Source organism: Aulonocara stuartgranti (genome assembly GCF_965226115.1).
Source record: "Aulonocara stuartgranti genome assembly, chromosome: 14".
In the NCBI taxonomy this organism is placed as follows: Eukaryota; Metazoa; Chordata; class Actinopteri; order Cichliformes; family Cichlidae; genus Aulonocara; species Aulonocara stuartgranti.
Genome location: NC_138950.1, coordinates 23484843 through 23508504, shown reverse-complemented (window position 1 = coordinate 23508504; position 23662 = coordinate 23484843). Strand labels below are relative to the sequence as shown.

General features: G+C 40.8%; 1 protein-coding gene across 4 annotated transcripts in view; it reads right to left on the bottom strand.

Annotated features, from left to right (window-relative positions):
- b3gat1a (beta-1,3-glucuronyltransferase 1 (glucuronosyltransferase P) a) overlaps positions 1–23662 on the bottom strand; it is an 86797-nt gene that overhangs the window by 3961 nt on the left and 59174 nt on the right. The window contains exons 3-7 of one of the 4 annotated variants that reach the window (XM_082502205.1): positions 16170–16335; positions 10195–10337; positions 7956–8027; positions 7339–7850; positions 1352–1648 (exon numbers count right to left, since the gene is read on the bottom strand). In XM_082502205.1, coding sequence (XP_082358331.1) covers positions 1352–1648; positions 7339–7850; positions 7956–8027; positions 10195–10306 — 993 coding nt within the window. In that variant the 5' untranslated portion in view covers positions 10307–10337; positions 16170–16335. The remainder of the gene's footprint in view (positions 1–1351; positions 1649–7338; positions 7851–7955; positions 8028–10194; positions 10338–16169; positions 16336–23662) is intronic. The other 3 variants (XM_082502207.1, XM_082502206.1, XM_082502208.1) reach the window with 3 other exon arrangements.

Below are 23662 nucleotides of genomic sequence, written 5' to 3'. Positions count from 1 at the left end.
AAATGGCATAAACCTGGTCCAGTCCAAAACAAGGCTAGGCAGCGCCTTTACCACCTTCGACAACTGAGGACCACCCCCCACCCCCCCAGCATCCACAAGCATCCATAAGCATCCATAAGTGACTGAGACAGGACTTATTCTTAACACATCCCAGCCTGACTCTTCTGAGCCTCGCTACAGCACTAGACACTTTAACACCCACCCGCACAATGTACATTTTTCATATTTTCAATTTAAAGTTTCCAGACTGTCTTATTTATTTAATTCACTTAATGTACATAATTCACTTACTTGCTGCACATAATGCTACTTACTGCACATAATGTCCTCCTGTATATGTTCTCTCTTTTTGCACAGTTGAGGAGTGTGTCAGGCTACATTTCACTGTGTGTTGTACTCGTATAACTATGCATGTGACAAATAAAGAATCTTGAATCTTGAAGAAAATCATTAGGATTGAAAATGAACAAAAAACAAAACAAAAAAGAAAAACTTTTAAAAGTGTTCAGAAGTCCTGGGGAACTATTGGTGATGACCACTTGACCAATAGCTACAAAAAAGTGAAAAAACCCCCACTATGTGAAGCTCCTTGGAAGCACAATACTGCATGATTGGTATGCAAACGATGCACGGCAGACCTGACCACATGGTTCACTTTGTTACACTTTTATTCTCGGTTACTGTTCTCAGTAACATTCCTTGGCTGCAGCTTTTCAGCTCCAGCCGCGCGCGCACACACACACACACACACACACACACACACACACACACACACACACACACACAACAACAACTCAAAACCCAGTACAGACTTAAATGCAGGGGAGGCGTGATGAGCTGAGGCAGCTTCGGTGTGTTAGCCTCCCAGCAGCGGCGCTACAGACCACGCCCTGCCACATGATACTTTATAGTCTTGAAAATTGGATACCAAATATATTTTGTACTGCTGTCCCCATTAGAATCAGAAACGGAGTATGAAGGCAGCTTAGCGTTAGTGTCGTTATTTTATAATGCTCTGGTAAGTTGTGATAAGTACATTTACATCATAACAGGTTTGTGGTCCTTTACATGAGTTTTTTCCATTTTGCTTTTTATGTTACACCATTATTCCACAACATTTCAAATCATGTGGTTCCGAGCCTGTAAAGCTTGTGACCCTTTACATGGAAAAAAAAAAGCAGAGTGGTGTTTAAGGCTCTCTGTCTTGTAGGATTTTAATTCTACAAGACAGAGAGCCTTCACTGTTTGAAGCAAACAGTGAAGCAAATCCCTGAAATACAAACCGCTCAAGGCAAGCTGCTTAACATCAGTAAACATGTGAAAAACTAACCCCAAAAATCAAGGAAATTACCTTAGTGCAATTGGCTGCTTTCGGCTCCAGGTCGTTGAGTGTGACAAGCTCCCGGAGCAAGCTGCTCTCCTGGTAACCTCCCTTCACCCCGCGAAGCTTAAAATACGCCTGTGGCTTGAAGAGGATGAGCCTCAGGTTGATGGCAAAGCCAGCCATGTCGATGGCAAAGGGCCGATGGGGGTCAAACACCGTCTTCCAGCCGTAGACCTTACCGGCTGCATTGACCTTGGGGGATTCGTACCTCAAGCCACCCACAAAAGCCACAGGCCACACAGAAACCTTCCGAGTCGATCTCATCTAGCGAGAGGAGAGAGGGGGGAAGAAACAGACAAGGGAAGACAGCAAATTAGTCAACTGAAAAACCATACATGACAGCGAAACAGTATTTGAGCATCAGCTGCTGGCTTTACAGCAGAGCACGGACAGAAGCTTTTTAGAGCTGCTGCTGCTATTCATTCTGAAAGAATATTGACCAAGCTATTGTGGCCTGCGAAGCTGACATGCTGTCAGATGAAGGCAGATCACACACACTATTCAACAGCTGCCCTACAATGAGATAATTAGGCATCTAAAGCGAGTAAGCGCGGGGCAGTGCCAAGAGGGCTTGAAGTAGCAGAGCCATTAGAGCAAGTGGCCCTGGTAGCTGGATGACTGAGGAAATTCTTTAAGGCGCAGAGCCATCATTTTCTTCTTCTTCTTCTTCTTTTTTTCTTTAACCCCCCCCCCCCCCCCCCGTCCTTTAATCTTCCAGCATCAAACGATTTTGCCGCCCTCTTCTTTGTCTGCTGCTCAGCGAGTCTTCGCTATTCTAGAAAGAGCTGCTGCAGCCATAAAAGGTACATTTTTATAATGAGGGAAGAGGAAGGTTTAGAAACAGCAAAGTCATTTAATCAAACTCAATGCAGCAGAAATAATGATGCCGGTGCCTCTCCATAGGAAGGCCAAATTTAAAATAAAGGTGTGTGTGTGTGTCTGTAAGAGAGAGCGCCTCCGTGCATAGATGATAGGAGAACACATGGAGGCAATATCCATAACCATATGCTCCCCGTCAGAACAGAACATGAAATATGTCTCCACATAAGGACCAAGCCCATCATATCTTAATGACGTTATATAGTGCATTATTACCCCGACAGAGCACTTCACTCTTATACAGGGTGCAGACGTGCTTGTGGCTCCTATAGTTGTCAAAAGTGGAATGGGAAGTAGAGCCTTCAGCTCTCAGGCTCGTCTCCTGAGGAACAAGCTTCCAATTTGGGTTTGGCAGATGGCTGCTCTCTCTGACTCTGGTTCTGCTTGAAGTTTGTTCTTGTTATAAAGACCCCCTCTTCTCCACTCCCAAGCAAGCGCTTGCTCACACGGGAACAGTGGGCTTTCCTCTATAATGCTGTACGATCTTTATGTCTCAGGCACTGAAATGACTGCTGTTGCGACATTGCACTATATTAACACAATTGAGCTGAAATATCCACCCAAGCTTACTTGTCTAAATGTGTATTTGTAGATTGCGATTTTGTGCAAATCACATGCAAATATCGCAGTGCGCATGAGTTGCTGCGTTAGGTTGGTGTGTGATCTGATGGGCTGCTGCGCGAAGAGCTTGGGTGACCAGAGAGAAGTGGTTTGAACAGCATGAAGCAGCCCGGGGGCTTATGGGAATGATTGGATTTGAGCTTCGGGGGAAATGACTGTTCGACTCACCCAGATAAGCTTGAGCTGTCTGTACTATCTTAATGAGCTCTGTAAATTAAAAGCTTACATGCATGTGCGTATATGATAGTGATAATTTATAGGGAGGGGCTGTATATTTTTGTAGCTTGTTGTGTATCAGAGAGTTGCATTCTTTGCTACGCTTAATGGGCTTCGCCTCAAAGCTGAGATTAAATGACATTATCCTGCCTTTTTATCAACAGGGTTTTGTTGGGAAAACAACATTTAGAAATTTGGTAGTTTCCGGTCACCAAATTGTTGCTTGATTCTTTCACGGTTTACACTTAATAAATGAATCTTAACTTTGAGGCTTCACTCACGCATGGAAGGGATTTTCATGCTCATTTTTTTTCTTTTCCTGCTTAGGGGGTGGGTTCACTCCCAACATCATCTCACAACAATGCCTGCGCTGGACCTTTTGATATCACACTCGAACACACAGAGTTGTCAGGTAGACCATAATGGAAACAGATGCCATGAAACTGTTGTTAAATGTAGTGAGCTGATGTCACTATTGTAGATCAGGAAGTGCTTCGGAAGCAGTTGAGGAAGCTTGTTGCAGCTGCAAAGGGTGTTTTTTCGCCTACTGCGCACCATTATCACGTTTTATATTTAATCAGCTGGTCAGGGTGAAGATTTAGGAGTGAGAATAGGCTGTTCCTTAATAAACATCTGAGTTTGAGTCTTAAAAGCTGCTGTTTTGTCCTGAAGATAGTCTCAACTTTTGCTTGTTTTTTTCACACTTTTACAGTCCGGCCACAAGTAAAGTTATCCATCATCTTGCCCAAAAAATACCTGCCTGCGTCCCTTTCCTAACAGTATAACTCAAAACAATAGGAAACAAGCAATGAATCAGGCTCTTTACAGGCAGCGTGAAGAGGTTTGTCACTTTCCCCATCTACACAGACCATGTGAAAATGAGAACGCCTGCTGCTTCTGTTGGGAATATCAGCTGGAGTAAAGTAGCACAAATCCCTCTTTAGCCGGCAGCCAAGCAAATGAAAATGCAACCAAGTCCCCCTCCCCACCCCCAAGTCACCCCCACCCCGCCTCATTCTGGTGAATCTGATGTATCTATACAGCTTTTCTTTTCTTTTTTCTCTTCAGTGATGTTTTAGTTTGTGGCTGGATGCCAATGTGTGCATTTAAGCTTCGTGTTTGAATGCAGAATTGTTGACAGCAGGGAAAAAAAAAAACAAGAGCCCCAAACTCTAGCAGAGAAAAGAAGGCAAGCATCCAGATGCATTAATCAATCCTTAAGGGTGCAGAGAAGATAACAGAAACAGAAGGGTCATCCACTGCTGCAGCTGGTAGTGTCTGTGGATTAAGTTCTTTTGTTTTTTGTTTCTTTCTTTGATCCAAACAATAGAAATGTGCATACTTAAATCTACATAGTACATGGTTGGGTTTTGGAATCCTGTTCATTTCATTAGAAAATCTATCCTCATTATAGGATTCAAATTACACAACCAACAATAAAGAAAATCAAAGAGACACATTGGCTTGCATAAGCAACCATTCTATCTGATCTTCAAATGCTAACGTAGAGATTTTTTTTAGTATGTCTTTATTATTTGGGTTGTTTGTTGTGAGAATAAATGCATTTTTCAAATCCCCAGTAGTCAAATATAATGATAAGACTGATGTGTCTGGATGCTATATTTTTGTCAATATCATCCAGCTCTGTTAAACTGCTGGTTTGCTCCTTTCTCTTGGATTTAAGTGGCCGACAGCCTGCCTGACAGCTAAATTGGAGTAGTCTTAACAATAGCATGATAAACAGTAAATAGGTTTCTCTTTTTTTGGAGTTTGGGAATAAAGCACATCTCATGAGGCCTCAATAATATACTGTATGTAGGTCTTTACTGTGGTACATGAATTTTTCATAAAGTTTTCATTAAGCCTTGACCTAAAAACTAGGCTCTTAATAACAGTCTGTATGCACCAAAGTCTGCCAAAGTAACTGCTGCTGGAATGAAAGACTGAGATTGAATTCAGATAGCGGCTATGTGTCGGTGGCAGTAATGGCAGTGTCCTCTATAGCAGCTGATGACAATGACTTTACCCTGCTGCCACAGAGCATTGTGTCATATGGTCTCACTACAGTTGAACAATAGAAGATTAGAAGATTGGAAAAACATTGCCCGGTGAAAGCATGGATCATCGAAAAGTGGATGTGCAGTTGAAAATGACAAAATCTCAGAGGAAGCTTCCAGTATTGAATCTATGCCACAAACAATTAGGGCAAAACGAGGTGTAACCCAGCACCAGCAATGTGTATCTAATAAAGTGTCTAGTTAGTCTAAATCTCAGTGACATTAACAATATTAGTTTGCAAAAGACAGGAGAACATTTCAAAGTACAACTTGTGTATTGCAGTATTGCGCTGCCAATTAGTAAATGCAAATGATTCACTGCTTTTTTCGATTTTTTTCATGGTGAAGGGGTCACCCATGTGTCTACCTGTTGAGTCCCTGTTTAATAACATTTGCCATCTTTACTGCAGTAATAGCCAACTCTCCATGCCCTGTCTATCTTACTGTCACCTCTTTTTTTTGTTTATTCTTTTCTGTGTTGCCTTTCCCTCTCCATGACTCTCTCCGTGCCCCTTGGGGCCATTACTCTGGACCATAAATAGGCCCATTGGAGGTGATGGAGAGCCTTTGAGCGAGACCAAGCGCTTTGGCTGATTCCCAGGGAAAGGTAATGACAGGCCCCGTCAATACCAGCGCTCCATTTACTACGGCTCCTGTCGGCACTACTAACAAGACTTGAGGCACATACTCGGAGGACCTAGACCGTGTCCGCTCAGGTAATTCAACTGATGTCAAGATGGATGGCCTGAGATGTACTAATTACATGCCCAAACTTCTCCCAACTGGCTTCAGATACCAACTGTGCTTGTTAAGAGTTTAAAGTACTTCAACTAAGAATTTATGGTTCAAATCCGCCCACGCCTCACCACTTCTCCTGTAACGGTGAGTATATAACAACACAGATAGATAATATATGGCACTCCATGCAGTATATCAAGAATTATTTTATATAGAACTTAAAAATGTCCAGTGTCCTTTTTCTCTAAAGAATACACATTGTATGCCAAAAAGCACAGACACAATATATTGCTCACATAACTATTTAAAGGTGCAATCCGTTATTTTTAATGCAGTGCATAAAATGATTTTAATACATTGTTAAGAATTCCAGTCATTCCTCTGATAGCTGAATGGCTTCTGAGCTTTAAGGCCTTTCTTATTCCCCCAGAAATACCCATCATCAACTCTGCACGTGGTTAGTGTTTCAGAAACTCAAGTGGAGCATCTGAAAGATTAATGGAGCTTGAGAGTAACAGATTTTTTTTTATAACTAGATAAGAGCTGGCAGCATATTTGCCAAGTTGGTGAAAGTGCTGCGACTGCCCCACCAAACATGAATATTAGGGACGATTTATCACATTTTGATCTGAGTACATGCATAGTGTATGTTTGAACAAAAACCTACATCTGCAAATGTACTTGCACTGATATTTTTAAGAACAATTACTCAGTTAGCTTCATGGAGTTATCATGAAGCCTATCTCATGGAGAGAGGCAGGGATACACCCTGGACAGGTGACCAATCTGTCTCGGAGTAAAAACAGAGAGACAGGCAATCATTCACACTCTTGGACAGTTCAGATTCATGAACTAACTACGGTGGAACCCCAACTTACGAATACCCCATTTACCGAAAAATTCCAGTTACGAAGGCACTTAGCGGCAATATTTCTGCCCGTGTTAGGACAAAATGCCCGGTATATGAAATCCGCTGGCTCTGATTGGCTGAGCCCAGAATGCCTACAATGCCCACAATGCCTTCCGAATCATGTGACAACCCCTTTGGCTTTTCTACTTGCGTTTCGCTGTTCCACTTAAACGACGTATTGTTGTTGCAGTTAGCAATTAGCCTATAGCCTATTGTTCACTCAAAAGGCGCGATGGGTGCTTCGGCTTGCGAAAAATTTCGACTTATGAAAGATCCTCGAGAATGAATTAATTTCGTAAGTCGGGGTTCCACTGTATATGTGTTTGGACTGTGGGTGGAAGCCAGAGTACACAGAGACAACCAGCAGTTTGGACACAGTTAAAGCTGGATTGGCGTTTCTGCTTAGTTTTCAAACTATAAGTTCTCTTCGTGTTCATACTGGGGGTGTGGGCTGTACGCTTTCTGATTCCTGCCCACAAACAACGTGAATGTGTCCTCAACTTTGTTATGTTTATTACAATTCAGCCACTGACCTCCTCAAACAGCTCCAGGCTGTATGTGTTATCATCATCAGCAAAGTAGACGATTCCCGGCTGGCTGTTGTTGGCGTTGAACGTCTCCCTCAACCACCGCAAGGCCAGATTCCGCTGCATAGTCCCTCTTGGAATTCTGGGATCCCGAGTGTCACCTCGCAGCTTATAGTTCCTGGGTGTCTCTACATTGAGATGGGTGTAGTTTAGTCCCGTTTCTCGGAGGAGTCGTGTGACAAGAGGCGTTCTCCTTTGGGAATCCTCCACCAAGATCCAGTGCAGGTTGGGGACATGGAGGAAGGTGTTTGCTAGCCGTGTCAGCTCAGCTTTCTGAACGGGCCGGCTATATGTGGGGGTGATGATGTGGATTGTGGGCAGCACATCCGACCAGGGCGGAGGCCGAGTGTACACATACTCTGTCCTCACCACCTCCACAATGTCCTTATCTGAGGCACAGTATTCCTTGGAGTCCTGCGCCTGGCCACCTGCCTCCCTCTTGCCCTCGACGCCATCATCTGTAGATGTGGGGATAAGAAGACATGTAAGGCATTAGTGTAACCTTGAGCTGCTTTTTCTATATTTGCCTCAGGTGACTTAAACCCAATGGGGGTAAAGTGTACCTGAGAGCCGGTGGTGGCGAACTGCAAGCCTCTCTGGAATGATAAAGATCTCTTTTACTAGATGGTGACAGGCTGCAAAAAGTGAAAGCAGGCACCGTGAGAGGATAACACAGCTGATGGACAGAGAGACAGTGCAAGACGAGGGAGGGATGAGCCCTGCTATTCCCCCGGTGTTGCCTTTGGGCTTTTCTTTTTAAAGGAAGAAAAAAGGCATGTATGTAAATGCGGTAGACATGCCTTTTCCACCACAGACTCTCTCACCCCCTGTATTGTTGAAATTGCTCTTCTTCTTATATTAAAATATCTCAGGGTTCAAGTGGTAGTTAAACTTTTTTACACTAAGACTGGTCTGGCCCACTTTAGATCACAGTGGGTTGTATGTGGCCCATCAATTGAGTTTGATATCCCTGCTCTAGACCCAGTGTTCACAGTTCAAATGGATTTGACTTCAGAGAGGCCTAAACATCCACATCCACATGTGTGCTATTACAGTGAGGTTTGTAAGCTTTTGAGTCAAACAGCAATGACATAATGTTGGATTTTGCCATTTCTCGTTAAAGGCCATAGGTGCAAACTCTTGTATCAAGCCATCAAGAAATCTGCAAGGTCTTCTCTACTGAAAATCTGTTGCTTTTGTCGGTATCTTCTTTGCATCCATGAGCTGCACATACGCATACTGTATGTCAGACAGACAGAATAGCAAAGTGAAGGTTTCTCATGGAAACGCTTTCATAAGACACCCTGTGTGGGTTTTAGGGCATGTTTTAGGTAACACAACCTAAAATTGGAATGGTGCTTAAGGTGTTACATCGCGTATCAGTGCAGAAACTGAGGTTTGTGTGCTAAGTCTATAGCTTGTGTCAATGCAGTACATCATTTTCCATTTTATGTGTGGGAAGGTGAGGCTCATTTTCAAAAATCTGACCTTCTTTAGAAATGCACAAAACGCAGCGAATCAGTCAGCTGACGCATTTTGAGTAGACTCCCTCGGTGAAGGCTGTGATATTTTGGCCTGAATAGTTTGGTCATGATGGACAGAATGTGATTACAGAGTCATTAAGGTTGCTCATTTCTTCCTATTGTGCCACAGCTCATGGCAATCTTTCACTTTTCTTCTTGAGCTCTAGTCGCACCTCCGGCATAAAAGGGGATTTTTTTCTGCAGCACAAAGATTAACACAATCTTCTGATGGCCAGATGTTCAACAGAGGCTGCCAGTGAGCATGCTGCCAATAAATCTCTAGCTTTTCTCTTTTAAAGGAACACAAAAGGAAGCCTGTGGACAGAGCTTGGTTAGATTGTCATTTAAAAAAGTTATTATATCTTTAGTGTATTCCATGAGAAATTAAAATTGCTTAACTATGTACAATTTTTTTTTTTTTTGGGGGGGAACTTTTTATTTTTATTTTTTAATTTACCTTAGTCGTTAAGGAGCTAATCAGACTCTATTCAGAGGGTTTGAAGAACCTGCAAAAACATGCTGAGTCAAATCATGTGTAAGTTCGGTACAGACTCCCATAGCTCATTTGAATAAGCCTGTTTTCCTTGTTAACCCCTCTTTGTGCATTTCTGAGATTACAGGAATAGAGCAGATTGCTCTATTGATTTGCTGTTGCTTTAATTTGGGTGTGTTTATTCTGCAGGAATCTTGACATTTTAAACTGTTGCTTTTCTGGTTTGCAGAGAAGGCACCAGACACTGGTGAAGTTAATTAATAGGACACATTTATGCTTTTTAATTGCCAACAGTCTCTGAAATTAATTTGCAATGACACTGAGCCAATTATAACAGGCAAAGGTTTGGCTCAAATGCTTGATTGACACAAACTCTATACTGGATACTGTGTCACACCAAGAAGATATGGATTGATGTTGTAAGCTATGTGAATGGATAAGCTGCAGAAGGATTTAGTTTTATAATATGCAACTCTGTTCAAGTTATTACTAACAAAAAAAGAAAAATTGCAGCTTAGCAGTTTTATTCTGACAAACTGAGTATATGGAATAAATATAACTCCCAAATGGAGTGGGTATGCAACTCATCCGTCACTGCAAAATCATCCCTGACTGATGAGGTTTGCAGTGACCGGACAAGTGCTTTTCAGTTCCGATGAAGCTGATGGTCATGGCTTTCAAGTGTCTCTGTGTGAACAGCCTGTTGTCTAAACTTGAAGTACGGTGTTAAGTTCGAGGGCCCACTTCAAGTTCGATATCGTCAGTGGAGTGCAGCGTGCTGCGTACCCTTTCGGATGGCGAGGAGTGGAGCAATAGCGTTTTGGTGCCAAACGGTGATGAGCAGAGTCCAGGGTAACACGATCAACACGATGGCAAGAATATCTCTTCTCTTCGGCATCTCCAGGATTGGTTATTTGGCTCGGCATTACCTGGTGGGAACCGTGAAAAGAAAAAACCCAAACAGATATTAAAAGTCAGCCAGCCAACTTAGACTTATAACCTTCACCAGAGCAAGCTAACATATTTGTTTTTGATTAATCTCAGTTATTTGAAGAAAAGGAAATCACACTTGCAGGACCTTTATTATTGTTGACTGGCTTTTAAATAGCATTTAAGACACTCAAGGACTTTGTCTTTATGGACCTGACTGGCTCTCTGCAAAGCAAAACCTTCAGTGACTAAAACTGAGTAATAGCTTACTTACTGTTGTTCAATCTTGAATTCTATTTTGCCACAAATGCATAACGCTCTCACAGTTTTCAAGTGAAAGACAACATGATTACTGTATTACCTACACAGAATTTAAAATAAATAAATAGGGCCTGATTTTAAGCAGTAACCAACAAAGGGAAGGTCAAATCCATTGGAGGAGGCAATGCATTGACAGCTTGTGCCCCCTGCTAACCCAGTGAGCTCATCAGCGCTATCACTGCAGACACGGTGGTGACTTCATGCCCAGTGCTGAAAGTATTCACAGGCCAAATGGCAGGAAGCGATGTAACCAGACTGTGGGATGACTGTTTTGCAAATGTGCCTTTCCCTCTGAGTCCAGAACATTGGTTCAGACTTGTATCTCTTTGAAAGTTTCAATTTCAGCATGGAAGGAATCAGACATTAACTGAAACAGTGGCTATTATTCTGAAGTTCCTCTATTAATTACTTTGAACTTCAGGCTCAAGTTAAAAGTCTGAAATCAAAAAAGTAGGAACAAACTGCAATCCTGTTTGGAATTGTTACTGCAAAAATGTTCATGCTACAGCAGTGAAAATGAGACTATATTTGAGCTTTGGATGGGAGAAATGGCAAATGTGTTGCATCTGGAGAGACTCAGATGCAACACATTTGCCAACCTATTTGAGAGATCCTGTACTGCTGTTTTTGAATGGTGTTCATTAGTATGCTGTGTTTGGTTTTGTCATTTCTTCTGTCTTAAATTTTTATATTTACACCTACTTATATTTTTATCATTATACAAACTTTAATGCTGTATCAGGGTTCCAGTGGACATTGTTGCTAGTTGGGCTGTTTTTCCCTTCTCCATTTAAAATACAATATTAATATTAGGGGGGAAAAGTCTTTCAAATTTGATCAAGACTTAACCTCCTAGGACCTGGCGTCCACATATGTGGACATCACATTTTGGGTTATTTAGAACAAATTACTCAATTTTGCTCTACAAGGGCCTGATATCCACTTATGAGGACATTATACTGCTACTGTTCTATCCAAATTTTAAATGAATATCCTCATATGTGGCTCTCATTTTTCTTAGAAACAAAAATTAGGTAAAAAAAAATAAATAAATCTGGTAATTCGTTGTTTTAACATTCATCAGGCCCCAATCAGCCCAAATATCAAAGAGAAATTAAAAATGCATGCCGTGGAAGAGTTCAGGTCTTAGGAGGTTAAAGCTTACATTATTAAGGGGTTGGCTAATGACTGACATATGGATGGTTGCACAGGAGTCTGTAGCATGTAATCATCTGTCTAAGGATAAATCGAGTCCCTAAATTGGATGCTTCAACCTGGTTTGTATTGTTGGTGTGTTTTGAAGCAATTTGAATGCAATTATCTGACTTTCTGTGTGGTTAAGTTTACCAGACAAAGAAGCCCTTGCTCTAGTTTTGGTGAGTAGTCCTACCAGTGGACGTTTTTTTATTAGTATGTCATTTATATTAACTAGTACATATCTATGTATGTGGTTCTGTGTATGATTTACTCATAGTTGATGATGATTAGAAACCAAATTAGCCATGTTAGATGAAAATGTATGCTTTTTTTAAAATCTAAATAACTTCTAAAACAGAAAGAAAGAAAGAGAAAGAAAGAAAGAAAAATAAAACTAAATACAAATTAATAAATAACTTCTGGCATCTACCAAATTTGGACCATAAAGCTAAAGGTTGTGGTTTCAGTGCAATAAAACAAGTGCCTAGTTACGGTTCCTAATGTCTGATTGGATAGTTGCTCTTCATCACAGGGTATAGCCAATCAAACTCAAATGTAAGTACACGATCAATTAAACCACTGTGTAGTTAGTACCGTCTACCATTTAAACATAATTTTCTCAATTAACATTTTAAGCACAACAATCGTGATTCATGAATGACACCAATTTCCTTCCCTCCAGCTATATTTTTGTTCAGCAGCTTGTCCGAAGTCTTACAGGAATTTTGTGTAGAAGTGCTGAATGAACACTTAATTGAATCAATATTTTCTCCACAAAAATAAAGTCATGTTTCATAAATGTAAAGTTTTATTTAGTCTTTCTGTTTTGTATTCCATCATTATATTTCATACCTCTATTATTACTGTTCTTCATTGACCATTTACATTGAATTTAAGGTCAGCAGTCCTGCCCATCTCTCCCAGGGTCTGTCTCTTATACTTAAAATGCTTGTGGTATTATGCTGAGCCCTAAGTGGGAAATGCAGATATTAAGTGATCTGCTCAATTAAACAAAGACTAAAACAGCCATAATGTGGGCACAGGTGTTCAGCGCATTCATTTTAGCTTTACACGAGAGAGAACAAGTCATCGCATTTCCCAGAGCGATCCTGCTCCCACTGCTGGGGACGGTGGCAGAATATTGTGGCTTAATGTAATTGTATATGCCAATTATGTTCGTTTGCTTTGTAAATAAATACACTATTAATGGCCAAGCCTTAGGTATAAACGCTTTTGACACAGACTCTACTCATGCTCTTTAGCCAGGAAAAGAATTGTGCGCTGCAAAGCTGTCTGTATGTTTGTTTGTTAATTTATTTCGATCATGTAAACAATATACAAAGTCCATTTATCAAAGAAAAGAAGAAAAAATGCTATATATTGCTTCACCTGTTCTGATTCAGTTACATATTGAAAAGGAGTGAGAAGAAGTACACACTTATTTAATCCCATCCCTTTGCCATAAGTTATCGGTCAATATTTAATCAGCTTCCTTACTGATATAATCTGTATGTACTTATTTCTTTTTAAGTAGAAAGGAAAATTACTAAGAAATACTGAAAGAACAGTAAGAAGAGGGAGGTGGATCAATCTCAATAGCGATGACATTGATACCAACACTGGTATTGGCATCAGATACAGTAGATACTAGGTACTAGGATCTAGATACTAGGTACATGTTTCTATCGTCTATAAAAATGTCTGAGCCTTTTAAAGTTGGCTGTTACTACGGTTTTATTTATATCCTATAGAACATTTAAACAAAAGTAACTGATCCAAAGTCCTTAACAGTCAGCCACATTTACAGATCTGAAAAAAAAAAACAGTTTCAAAATACACGAAAAGCTGAAAGCTGCATTTTAATGAGTTAACTCGTTATTGTGAAAAGTAAACTCGCAGGAATTTAGTGGTCATTAAAACAAATTTAATTGCAAATTGATGACTCATCTCATAAATCATGACACACTGCTCTCTCCTACAGCTGCCTTTATATGTTATAAGCATCAGTGTTAGCATCGGCAATACTAGCCCTGTGGTTACTTGGTATCACATCAGTACCTTCCCCATAGCCACTCATACAACATCAATGTAATTAAATGACAGATTTCTGTAATTTTACATCTTTAACTCGTATAATTTAAGCCCACAGAGCTGTGCTGACAGATTTCTGATGTTTATTACAACAGCATTTCTTTATCATGTAGAAGAAATGAGACGTATTGCACTTGTTTTTTCTTAAATGAAAATCTCATTGATTAAATGTGTAGTTAAATTTATCTACACTGACAGAAAAGGGAGTTTCACTGGTCTGGCCCACAAAAAATCAAAATGGGCTGTATGTAGCCCTCCATGTAAAATGAGTTTGACATCTCTGCTCTAGAGGAAAAAGCTTGTGATTAAACTCATCATGTAAATCCTTTCTCAATATAAGACATCTAATAGTCAAACATTACTGCTACTGTTTACGTTTAAGTCGAATGGATTTCTTGGCCTCGCTTAGATGCCCTCCAAAATTTTAGTGTCTCTGTCTATGTCGGATTTACAATGATCAAATCATTCCATGGAACAAAGGCCAGTCTATTTTTGGAACTACACAAAAACTGTGATTGTAGAGCAGTGTTACAAGTTGACAACAGCAACATTCATCACAGCTCACCTTCAATTCAAGTGTTAAGCTCCTGATCGAACGTTAGACCCAGACTTTAATATCTTTCTTAGAGCCCATTTTTGCCTGGAAATTATCCATCGTTTCTTTTTTTTCCCTCCTTTTTTTTTTACAGCACATCTTTTGTAACACAGTCCCTAATTGTACTGTATAACATCATCAGGCTGATTTTCTCCAACTTAACAAAGCTCCTCTACAGCCACAGAAAACATTAATGATCTCTTTTTACAGGTTCAGAAATAGTGCTTATTTTAGAAAATTGACCAGGATCAAAAAATTTGGGTAGGCCTTTAAAAATATTGTTGCCAGGAGTCTGATGACTAATACAACTACACTGCTCAAAATTTTTTTAAAGGAACACTTTTAAAACACATCAGATATCAATGGAAAAAAATACATCAGTGCTGGTACCTATGCTGTTATGGTCTGGGTAATGTGTTAGGAACAAAAGTATTTCACAGGATTTGATGTAAATGAACATTTTCAACCTGCAGTGGGCTGAATTCAAGGACACCCTGGGAATCAAAAAGAAACAAACATTGTAGCAGGCTAGTCCATTTAGCCAAAATGTCATTGCAAAAAATTCAAAATTGTATTCAGTAGTTTGTAGAGCTTCACGTGGTTGTACACATGCCTTACAGCACCAGGGCATGCCCTTATTTGAGACCACAGATGTTATCATGACAAATCTTGTCCCAGATCTGGACCAGGGCATGACTGAGCTCCTGAACAGTCTGAGGTGCAATCTGTGAGCATTGGAAAAGACTGAAACATAATGCCCCAGAGGTCTTCTATTGGTACTGGTCATGCGACTGTGGGGGGCAGTCAATGGTATCAATTCCTTAATCCTCCAGGGGCTGCCTGCATACTATTTCCACTAGTTGTGCCCCAGGAGGAACCACTGAACCACTGCAGGGTTTGACAATAGGTCCAAGGGTTTTATCCCGATACCTAATTGCACATAGGGTGCTTTAGGCAAGCTAGGGAGGTCTGTGCGTCCCGCCGCAGACTGATCACCGAACCACCACCAAACTGGTTCTGGTATTCCGTGGCAAATGTCAATCACAGTGCTGGGCAGTGAGCACAGGGTCCACTAGAGGATGTCAAACCCTCAGGAGTAGATACTGGTCTTACTGATGGCTTATGGACCTTCTACAGCCCTATCCAGTAACTATCCAGTAGCTGCCCGTATCCTGGAATGCCCGTCTCTTGAGATCTTGCTAGAAGAGACAGCAAACCCTCTTGCGATGGTACACATTGATGTACTGCTGTCTTGGAGGAGTTGGACTATCTGTGTAACCTCTTTAGGGTCCAGATATCGCCTCATGCTAGCAGTAGGGACAGCTAGATGCAAAACTAGTAAAAAAAACAGTTCAAAAAGATAAGGAGGGAAAAAATGTCATTGGCCTCCTGCTGAAAATCCATTCCTGTTTGGGGGTTGTCCCATTGTCTCCCCTCTAGTGCACCAATTGTTAATGTCATTAACACCAAAAAAGCTGAAACCGATTAACAACCCCCTCTGCTACTTGACTAGATCTGACTAGATCAGTATCCCAGACGTTTAATTGGCTTGATGCTATACTCAGATTTAAAAAGTGCTCCTGCAGTTTTTTGAGCAGTGTGTAACAAATGAAAAAAGTGAGCTCACCCACAGTTAGAACTGGATCATTGCACGGCTGGGAAAGCCACACTGGAGACGAGACGGGCTACCTAGCGTTGACATCCTCCATGACACATCAGCCGACCATTTCCTTTTCCTGTTCCTCTTCCTCTGTCTTGTCCACTCACAGAGTCAGGAAACAGCAAGTGCACACCTGGAAGACGAGATCACTTTGGTTAATATGCTACAGCAATGCCACATTTTCTTCCCTCTTTGTGGTTTCACCATACTTCTTCCACTGACACTCAGTGACAGTCACCCAGGTTTAAAGCAGTTTGGACAGAGTCTAAGAGTCAAAAGCCTTACAGAAATGCTTTACCAAAGACACCCTCAGTGAGCACTCTGCTTGTGTGACATCTATTCATAATTTAACATCAAAGAGCCGGGGCTGAAATTGCTGCAGAGGGAAAGTGTGCCAGTATAATACAGCGAACTCTAGTTTGGATGTGCATCGTCCACGAATCCATCCCCCGTTGGTACACCACTGCTGTGCTTCACAATGCAGCGTTCTGCTTAATGCTCTGTATATTGGTATGTGATTTACTCGATTCATTTCGAACTAAATTGCAGTGACACAGACTCTGTATTTTATTCATTTTCGCCTGATATGGAAACTGGAAGATGGTTTAGTCACAACTCCATTGCCTGCCAACAGTCTGGGGTGGGGAATGTTACAAAAATAAACTGGCATCATGTCTTATTCAAATACATCTGAGGAAACGCTGCCTCCATGGAGGCTTGTGCTTCACACAGCCAGCGATGCCTGCGTGCTGCATCAGCACCACAACTTGATGGCTGAAGACTGTATTTTTAGTGCTTTATAAGCTGCAAAATATGTAGGTTTTGGGGAATGAGCAACGGGAGTGCCGGAATCATTTTACGAAGCCACACTGTTCTGTGAAAAGGCAAATTACCTGTGACCCAGTAAAGCAGAAAAGAAGAGTGTGTGCTTGATGTGCACAACATTTCAGAAACAACCTATTTTCAGGTAGCCTTGTTTTGTGAAGTTTCTCAAACTGAAATGTATCTGACGGGGTGAGGGGGCTGACATCATCGCGTGGAAAGAGGACTATATGTTCTTCATGCGTTGGTGCAGATTGTGCAGTATTTGTGTTTCCTGACAGCGACGAGCAAGTACTGTTGTGACAAAATAAACAGCTTCACCAGTAAAGCTTTAGAGTTGCTGCCAGGTACCGGCACGCGTACAAGCTCCCAATGACAGTGTTGTCGTTGTGATTTCTGTACAACACACTCGCCTTCCTCACTGCGATGAAGCTATAAACAGATTGAAACACAGTCGAGTTAAAACGACCTGCCAGAATCTCCGACCATTCCGCGGGCCATTGTGTTTTCTCGGAGTTTAACATTTTGAAAAGTGAGGTTTGGAAAAACAAAAATACGCTGGCATACACTGTCTGCTGAAGGGAGCTCAAACTAATAATGCGATTGTGTATAGAACAGTACTGAAAATGGGTGTTTAGCGATATAATGCACATATTTCAATTTTAAAGTCTTGCAGTGTAGCACAGATGCTATGGTTGTTGGTTGGACTTTAGCAGCATACAATCAAGGGCCACTTCATTAGTTATGACTTCCTGATACCAAATTGGACCCACCTTTGGGTCTATTGGGTGCTCTATTGGACTGAGATCTGTTGAGTGTGGAGGCCATTTGAGTACAGTGAACTTGCAGCAGATGGCCGCCCCTCCCTGAGCCTGGTTCTGCCGGAGGTTTCTTCCTGTTAAAAGGGAGTTTTTCCTTCCCACTGTCGCCAAAGTGCTTGTTCATAGGGGGTCATATGATTGTTGGTTTTTTCTCTGTATCTATTATTGTATGATCTACAGTACAATATAAAGTGGCTTGAGGCAACTGTTGTTGTGATTTGGCAAAATTGAATTGAATTGAACCCATTGTGATGTTTAAAAAACCAGTTTGAGATTATACGAACTTTCTGGCATAACATTTCATCCTGCTGAAAGCAGCCATCAGAAGATGAGTACACTGTGGTCATAAAGGAATAGACATGGTCAGCAGCAGCAGTAGGCTGTGGCATTTAAATGACACTCAATTGGTTTTAAGAGTAAATATCCCCCACAACTTTACACCACCACAACATTGCACTTGGTTGGTGCAGACTGGATCCATGCATTTATGGTGTTTATGTCAAATTTTGTCCCTACAATCTAGATGTCACAGGAGAAAATGTTTTTCTAATTCCCCATTGTCAAAATTTGATGAGCCTGTATAAATTATAGCCTTGTTTTCCTGTTCTTAGCAGATAGGAGCGGCGCCAGTGTAGTCTTCTACTGGTGCTACACATCTGCTTCAAGGTTGTTGTGAATTCAGAGATACTCTGGTTGTAACAAGCAGTTATTTGAGTTACTGCTCCCTTCCTATCAAGATTGAAGCAGTCTAGCCATTCTCCTCTGACCTCTGATATCAATAAGAAATTTTTTGCTCAGCACACTTTCCCGCTGCCGCTCACTGGACAATTTCTCGTTTTTGGACCATTCTTTGTAAACCCCAGGGTTGGTTGTGTGGAAAAATCCCAGCAGATCAGCAGTTTCTGAAATACTCAGACCAGCCCGCCTGAAATTCAGCAGGTTGTCTTGTGCATGTCTACATGGCTAAATGCATTGGATTGCTGCCATGTAATTAGCTGATTAGGTATTTGCATCAAAAAGGAGTCGAAGTGGTTGTTGAGTGCATGTCATTGGATATGTTTTGCTGTACCACTGTTTTAATCAGGAGTTATCTATGCGATATGTGATACTAGCACACCATATTAACACACAGCCAGTGCAACCAGCACAAGTATCATACACCCATACAGTAGTTACTCTTAAACTATTCATTAATGTATGCCATCATGTTGACTGATCCACCAGTTTAATTCAGACTGTTATAATTAGACTGAGCACAAATATCGACGCTCTTGTCAAAATTGTGTGATCATATTGTTCATCTGGAAAATACACAACCCTAATGCATGTATAAACAAGTGTTACATCTCTCACATATTCTATTTTAAAGTGTCTTTCATGTCCGGACAACAGACAAGACAACAGCAACAAAAAGGCAACCCCAACAGATACTGTAACTGCGTAAATGGGGGCCATAAAGAGGCCTCTGTAGCCCAAAAGCATGTAGGTGGCCGGTTAGCTTCGGTGTAACTATGTGATGGAGCAAGAATACAGAAAGTCAGCTCCATGGCGCTGACTGGAACAGCCAATGGCAGACAATGAAGCCTGACAGCCTTTCACATCAGCTCGAGTTAACCAGCTGTGAAGGGAACACCTGCCACTGATTAATAAAGAATTACAGCAACAATGCCATGTGTGAAAATTGCTGTACTGATTGTTGAACTAACAACATTAGCCCCAAAAGGTGGAACAAGGAGGTGAAACATCAGATTATTCTGTAAAGGACTCACGTATGTCCAAAAAAAACCAAACCCATCCTCAAATGTTTTGCCATTTTAAATGTGTTTAATGCTCACTGACTTTAAAACTAATGGGTAATTTATCTCACATTATTACAAAATAATTTAATTAATTAAAAATAGTTAAACTTCATTTATAATAATGCAAACACTTATAGTGAGTTACTTACTGAGGAGTGTGGTTGTGCATACTTGATTTTTGTAATACAAACACTTGCTGTTAATCTTAATCTCACATATTTTATTCAGTGTTTTTTGATTATTATTATTTCGGCTGCACGGTGTTTAGACTTGGACTCTTGTGCATAATGTTGTTTGCAGTGTTTGTGTTGCAAAGAATGGAGTATTAATAGGCCACCATGACTGAGACTCCTGTAGTGATTAATGGCTCCCAGTCAGCGTTGTTGTTCAAATGTTAATGAAACCAGTGTTTCCGTAATAGTGCGGTGTATGGGACAAACACATCGGACAGGGATCTCTGCCTCCTAAAACTTATTGTAGATAATCTGAACAGGAACTCGTAAGTTTCTTAAAAAGCCACAAGCCAGATAAGGGATGTCAGTAGAAATAGAGTGATTGTAGAGAACCTTTAACAAAAAAGGCAATAACCCTGAATTGTGAATAATGCAAAGCTACTTTAGTGAAGTTCCAGAATAATGTAGCTTCCTTACTTATTTTTATTTGCATATGTATGTTCTGTATGTTTATGCCGATAGTCTATCGCCTATCTTGGCACTACTTGCTCACACTTCTCCCTCCTTGCTCTGTGTCTTAGATTTATAAAATCCCATCTTCAAAGATGAAGCAGGGGCATGTTTCCAAGTTTGTAATCAGTCTGCCTCTGAATTCTGAGCTCCCTTGGCCTTGAACATATCCTATTTCTCGAAGACCAATAATAACACCCTTCTCTGTTTGCTTGCTTCGCTGTAGAATCGTGTTGATGTACTCTCCAGGCGGTGGGGAAAAGAGGCTCTCTGGAGACAGTGTGTCCTAGTATGTCCAACTGCTCGTTTTCCTTTATGAATTCATTGGTCTCTGACCAACTTGGTAAAGCCCAGAACAGTTTTCAAGGATATCTAGGGAATCTCGAAGACATGCCGCTGTAGTAGATCAATATTGATGTTACTGTCATAGCCACAAAAATCAGCGTTGCCTTGAGGTGCTATTAAATTAAATATTAATTTTTATGTGTGGGCATTGATTCAAACAGACTTAATTGCTTTTGAAGGGCATTATGTCAGAAGTAGGTGATTTGTCTATCTCTGATACTTTGTTTCTTACGGAGTCTTGTATAGCACGTCAATTCAATTCAGTCCCAACAATAGTCGCCTTCAAGGTGCTTCACCAGGTTAGTACATGTTAATGTTTTTTTTTGCAAACTAACAGCTTACAAGGTGACAAGTTTTAATGCTGTTTAATGCTTCATAAAAACTAAACAGGAAACAATAAAGTGCAGACTGTACTGCATAACACTGTACAGTATATCTATGTAGTCAATGCATGACTACAAAGATCGTGAATCCTATGTAAAAGCCTTTATGACATTCTGTAAACAAGGACACTGCTTTGTTTTGGTTATCAGGCAGTTTTGGAATGGATTTTAATATTTTACTGATCACATTTCAACATCATGTGAAAAAGAAAGTTTTGAAGCTTTAAAGCCATAAACATGCCGCCCCTTCTCTCTAAAACGAGGATGTCAAGTATGTCAAGGACTGCACAAAGCCCTGTGAAAACTTGGTTTTTCATATGACATGTAAAGCGCTTCTTGGCTCTGACATATACTGATGGACAGCCTGACAGTTCAGGGTTAGGAGCCTCTCAGCTCTGGCTGATAAGCTCAAAGTGGCACAATCGTTGCCATGTTGTATGTGACTATCTAAAATGTATATTTTTTATCTTTGTTGTGCATCTTATGTTTATTTTTGCAGAATCAAGTGCCGTGTCCTCCTTCTGTTATGTCTCTGATGCTACTCAGGACCTAATCTAGCAGCGATACCAGAGTTCTGCCCTGCACCCTTCTAACATAGTTTATCACTGTAAATTGAACCACAACACTTCAAACTACCCACTTTGAAGTATCTAATATAAACTCTGGATACAAATTGAATTATTATCATTTAATTTGCTTTCAAAATACATCATGTACAGATCCAAATACCTGATTAAAAAAAACACATGACATGTACATTAGGGGTGGGTTTTGATTATCGATTTATTGATTAAAATCGATTCTAGCTTGGATTACGTGATATCGATTCATTAAAATCCTGAATCGATTTTTTAATATAAATTTATTTTGCCCGAAACGTGAATCTCAGGTTAAACCTCACTAAATTTCAACAACCACCAAACAGCTAAAACAGTAAATGAGAGCAGGAACACGGATTCTGCACAAAGACGTAAACACAAAGCGCGGACCCGCCAACGGATCACAATCAGTGAGATGTGCCTTTCTCACCCGACGGCACGGACACGGTCGGGGCTGAAAGCTGACAGCTCGCTGATCCTGATCCGTCGGCGGGTCCGCGCTTTGTGTTTACGCCCTTTTTGCGCTAGATTCAAAAGCTGCAGGTTTTTATCTCTCTCCAAACAATATTGACTGAACCAGCAGCAAAAGGAGATCCAAACTACACTTCACATAAACATCGTCATGAATTCCCTCTTATTGTTTTGCTGCCACCACGATAAAATCACACTTCATGCACAGCTGTCTCTCTCTCTCAGTATACTTCAAGAACAGTTTCCCATCTAAAAATCTCTGTTTTCTGCATTATTCGCTTGCTTGTTATGCACAAGTCTACCGTTGTTTACAGCGCTGTCGGCCGCTGTTATTTTCCTTTTACCTACTTCCGAAAAGAAAACCTAATTTCTGCCGTTCAACAAGCTTCTGAACAAATGTAAACTTTTTAAAATTATGCAAAATTGCAAAACGCTCAGCTGTGTCTCTAAAACCTCTGTAACTTTGCTCTGCTTCACTTCCGCAGCATCAGGTAATGTTCACATGTTGATTAATGGTTTTCTTTCATTTTTGATCTACTGCAGAATATTTTTATTAAATCCCAGGCCAGGAAAATCACCTTCATGTTTTTCTGTGTTTTATCCTCAGTTACTTTGACACAAAGGCATCTGCTGTGACGCTCACACCTTTGATAAAGTCTCGCAAGTGTCAGCTTTCTTTTTATAGATATAAAAATATGGAAATGTACTGATGCATGATCTGAATTATAATATTTCTGACTGTCTGAGGCAAAATTTCCCCGAATCGAATTGTGGATCAAATCGATTTGGGACCTTGTGAATCGATTCTAGAAATCAGTGACGATACCCAGCCCTAATGTACATTGCTAGTTTATCAAATCACACTTGCTGAGCAGTCTTTACCTTCAAAATCAATCTCTCGGCTTCCCCTCACGTTCTCTCTTTCTTACATCATTCCCCATCTCAGACTCTGTGTTGACCTCTAAGAAGGAGAACAGAGATGAGTTTGTGTGTCATGTCTGCTGAGCTGTTTCAAACGCTGAATTTGAAATTACCTTTTAAAAAATTGCTCAGATTATGCTCATTTAATTTCTGTAGTGTTAACTTGGGTGCAGAAGTGCCAAAAACATCTGAACCATGAACACAGCACAGGCATGAGATGGGAAGAGGGTGTGTGCAGACAGGATCATCTGGTCTGCGTGTCTCGGGACTCTGTTTTGGGTCGTTACATTCCCCTTTAACCCCTGAACATATGCCATTTTTGAAAACCAATAATAACACCCTCCTCTGCTTGCTTGCTTCGCTGTAGCATCATTTTCATTTACTCTTGAGGCAGTGGGGAAGTCAGGCTCTCTGGAGACAGTGTGCCCTAATATGTCCAACTGCTCGATTTCCTTTATGAATTCATTGGCCTCTGACCAATTTGGCAATGCTCAGAGGAGTTTTCAGGAAAATCTGAGGAATCTTCGAAGACATGCCGCTGCAGTAGATCAATATTGATGTTACTGTCATAGCCATAAAAAACAGCGTTGCTTTGAGCTGCCATTAAATATTAATT